Below are 2,031 nucleotides of genomic sequence, written 5' to 3'. Positions count from 1 at the left end.
CATTGCAGGCTAGAAATCCATAGACTTCTGAAAGGTTGCACACGTTCCCCCTGCCAGGTATATCTTGGCTTCAAATCACTGGGTATCTCTTGGCATGAAAGAAGCCACCTAGCAGCACTGGAGAGAAGACTTTTGCACCTTAAGCAGTGCATTGCAGAGTCAGCAGCCCCCTGAACTCAGCGTGGATGTAGACAATTGAGCATAGCAATGACTCTGTGGAGAGTGTTATGGAAGAAAGGAAGGCAAGAAGGACGTTTGCCAGGGAGAACATGCTGACTGTGGCCCTGGTGGGGTTACTCATCCCACACACAGCAATTAAGACTCAGAAGATGAAGTGCACCGGAAACGTTCCCCTTCCCATCCCACAAGAGTGGCACCAGGCGGGCGAGCTCCTCATTGGGGGGATGGCATCACACTTTCATTACATCTTCCCCAACATTGTGTTCAACGAGCACCCTTCTCGGGACTCCATTGACATCCCATTGTAAGGAATCTTGTGAAGTGAGCCTCAATGTAATTTCTTTATAAGAAATGCTTTGTATGCAGACAATGTTTTTAATACTGCATGGGAACTCTGGACACCCATGCTCTAGTTCCCTCTCAGCCAAGGAGCTCATGTGTGACTGAGCCATTCACTCAGTCGCCCTTCTTTAGTTTTCTTGGGGCGTCATCCTTACTTTGTTCTATGTGTTTGGTTCTTCTATTATCCCACTATCACCTTCCCTCTTCTACTAACTTCAATGACTCAGTAAGATCTGAAAGATTTCTAGGGGCATTATATATTCCAATAAAATTACGTTCTATCACAGTGGTGACACTTTCTGGAAGATCTGTGATAGCATCATATACTCAGAGTAGAATGAAAACCACAGTGGAATAACAGTGAGAGCTTTTGAGCAAATCTGCAAATCTCAATGTGAAACAGGGAATGTGTGTCATGCATCACCAGATTTTCCCTGTTCCCATTTGAGCTTCATCTGGGCATTCTTCCCAAGATTGTGTCCTCTGGTTACACCCAATTACTTGATTTCATTCACTTCAGACCTCTCTTCTCAAACTACAAGACATTGCTTTCTTTGTAGCGTAGTGACCAAGTTCTACCAGCACATCCTGGCCTTGGTGTTTGCCATCCTACAGATTAATGAAAATCCCAAGTTCCTGCCCAATATCACTCTTGGCTTCCAGATCTATGACAGCTACTCTGATGCGAGGATGACCTACCGGGCCAGTATGGACCTTCTCTTCAAATCGCATCAGATGATTCCCAACTACAGATGTGGTACTCAAGGAAATATTATAGGAGTCATTGGGGGACTGAGTGCTGACATCTCTTATCGCATGGCAGATCTCTTTCACCTTTACAAGATCCCGCAGGTACGTTGTTTGATCCAGTTGAGAGGGGATCCACTGTGCTAGCAGAATTGGTGCTCCCCACTGTCTCCTTCCCACAGCAACCTGATTATACTCTCTAAGCACAGGAGGAGATCCTACAGACTGGAGTTAACTCTGAAGAGAATTTCTCCCCCAATATCACTATGGCACAACACCACAAGGACCACTCCAAGATGAAATTACATCCTGGTGAGGGGGATGGCAGTTCTATGCACCAGAGTGACTCCCTTGCACCATCCCCCTAGCATACATTTCACATCTGGCTTCCCTTCCATAATGAAATGATGAAAGGGTTCAAAACTTTACAGACCAACTGAGCATTAAATAGCAGCTCTGCAATACAGGAAGGCTGAGTGGAATAACCTCCAGCTACTCTACAGCTGTAGAGGGCAAAGTGGAGAGAACATTGAATAGATATCTCTAATTTGGTGTACTCTGATTTTCTGACAACAATCCTGCCTCCCTCAGATCTTTTTCTGACACAAGTACGTGGAATGGTGTCTTGTAGTCAGAACTTTCAAAGTACCTGCCTATTAGAAAAAAATATTCAACAAGTAATGTTGGTGATATGGTTCTGCTTCACTTTTTGAGGAGATTATTCTGGATGGATTTCAATACAAGAAATGATGGTTTCCATTG

General features: G+C 44.6%; 1 protein-coding gene across 1 annotated transcript in view; it reads left to right on the top strand.

Moving 5' to 3' along the window:
* The first annotated feature begins 404 nt into the window (after nucleotides 1–404).
* LOC123019540 (vomeronasal type-2 receptor 26-like) overlaps nucleotides 405–2,031 on the top strand; it is a 7,247-nt gene continuing 5,620 nt past the window's right edge. Inside the window, exons 1-2 of the mRNA XM_044422495.1 lie at nucleotides 405–484; nucleotides 1,083–1,374. Of these exons, the coding sequence (XP_044278430.1) occupies nucleotides 405–484; nucleotides 1,083–1,374 (372 nt within the window). The remainder of the gene's footprint in view (nucleotides 485–1,082; nucleotides 1,375–2,031) is intronic.

This window comes from Varanus komodoensis, unplaced genomic scaffold, assembly GCF_004798865.1.
Source record: "Varanus komodoensis strain SLA01 unplaced genomic scaffold, ASM479886v1 scaffold1280, whole genome shotgun sequence".
Taxonomy (NCBI): domain Eukaryota; kingdom Metazoa; phylum Chordata; class Lepidosauria; order Squamata; family Varanidae; genus Varanus; species Varanus komodoensis.
The sequence above is the reverse complement of the archived record's forward strand: the minus strand, read 5'-3'. Positions and strand labels throughout refer to the sequence as shown.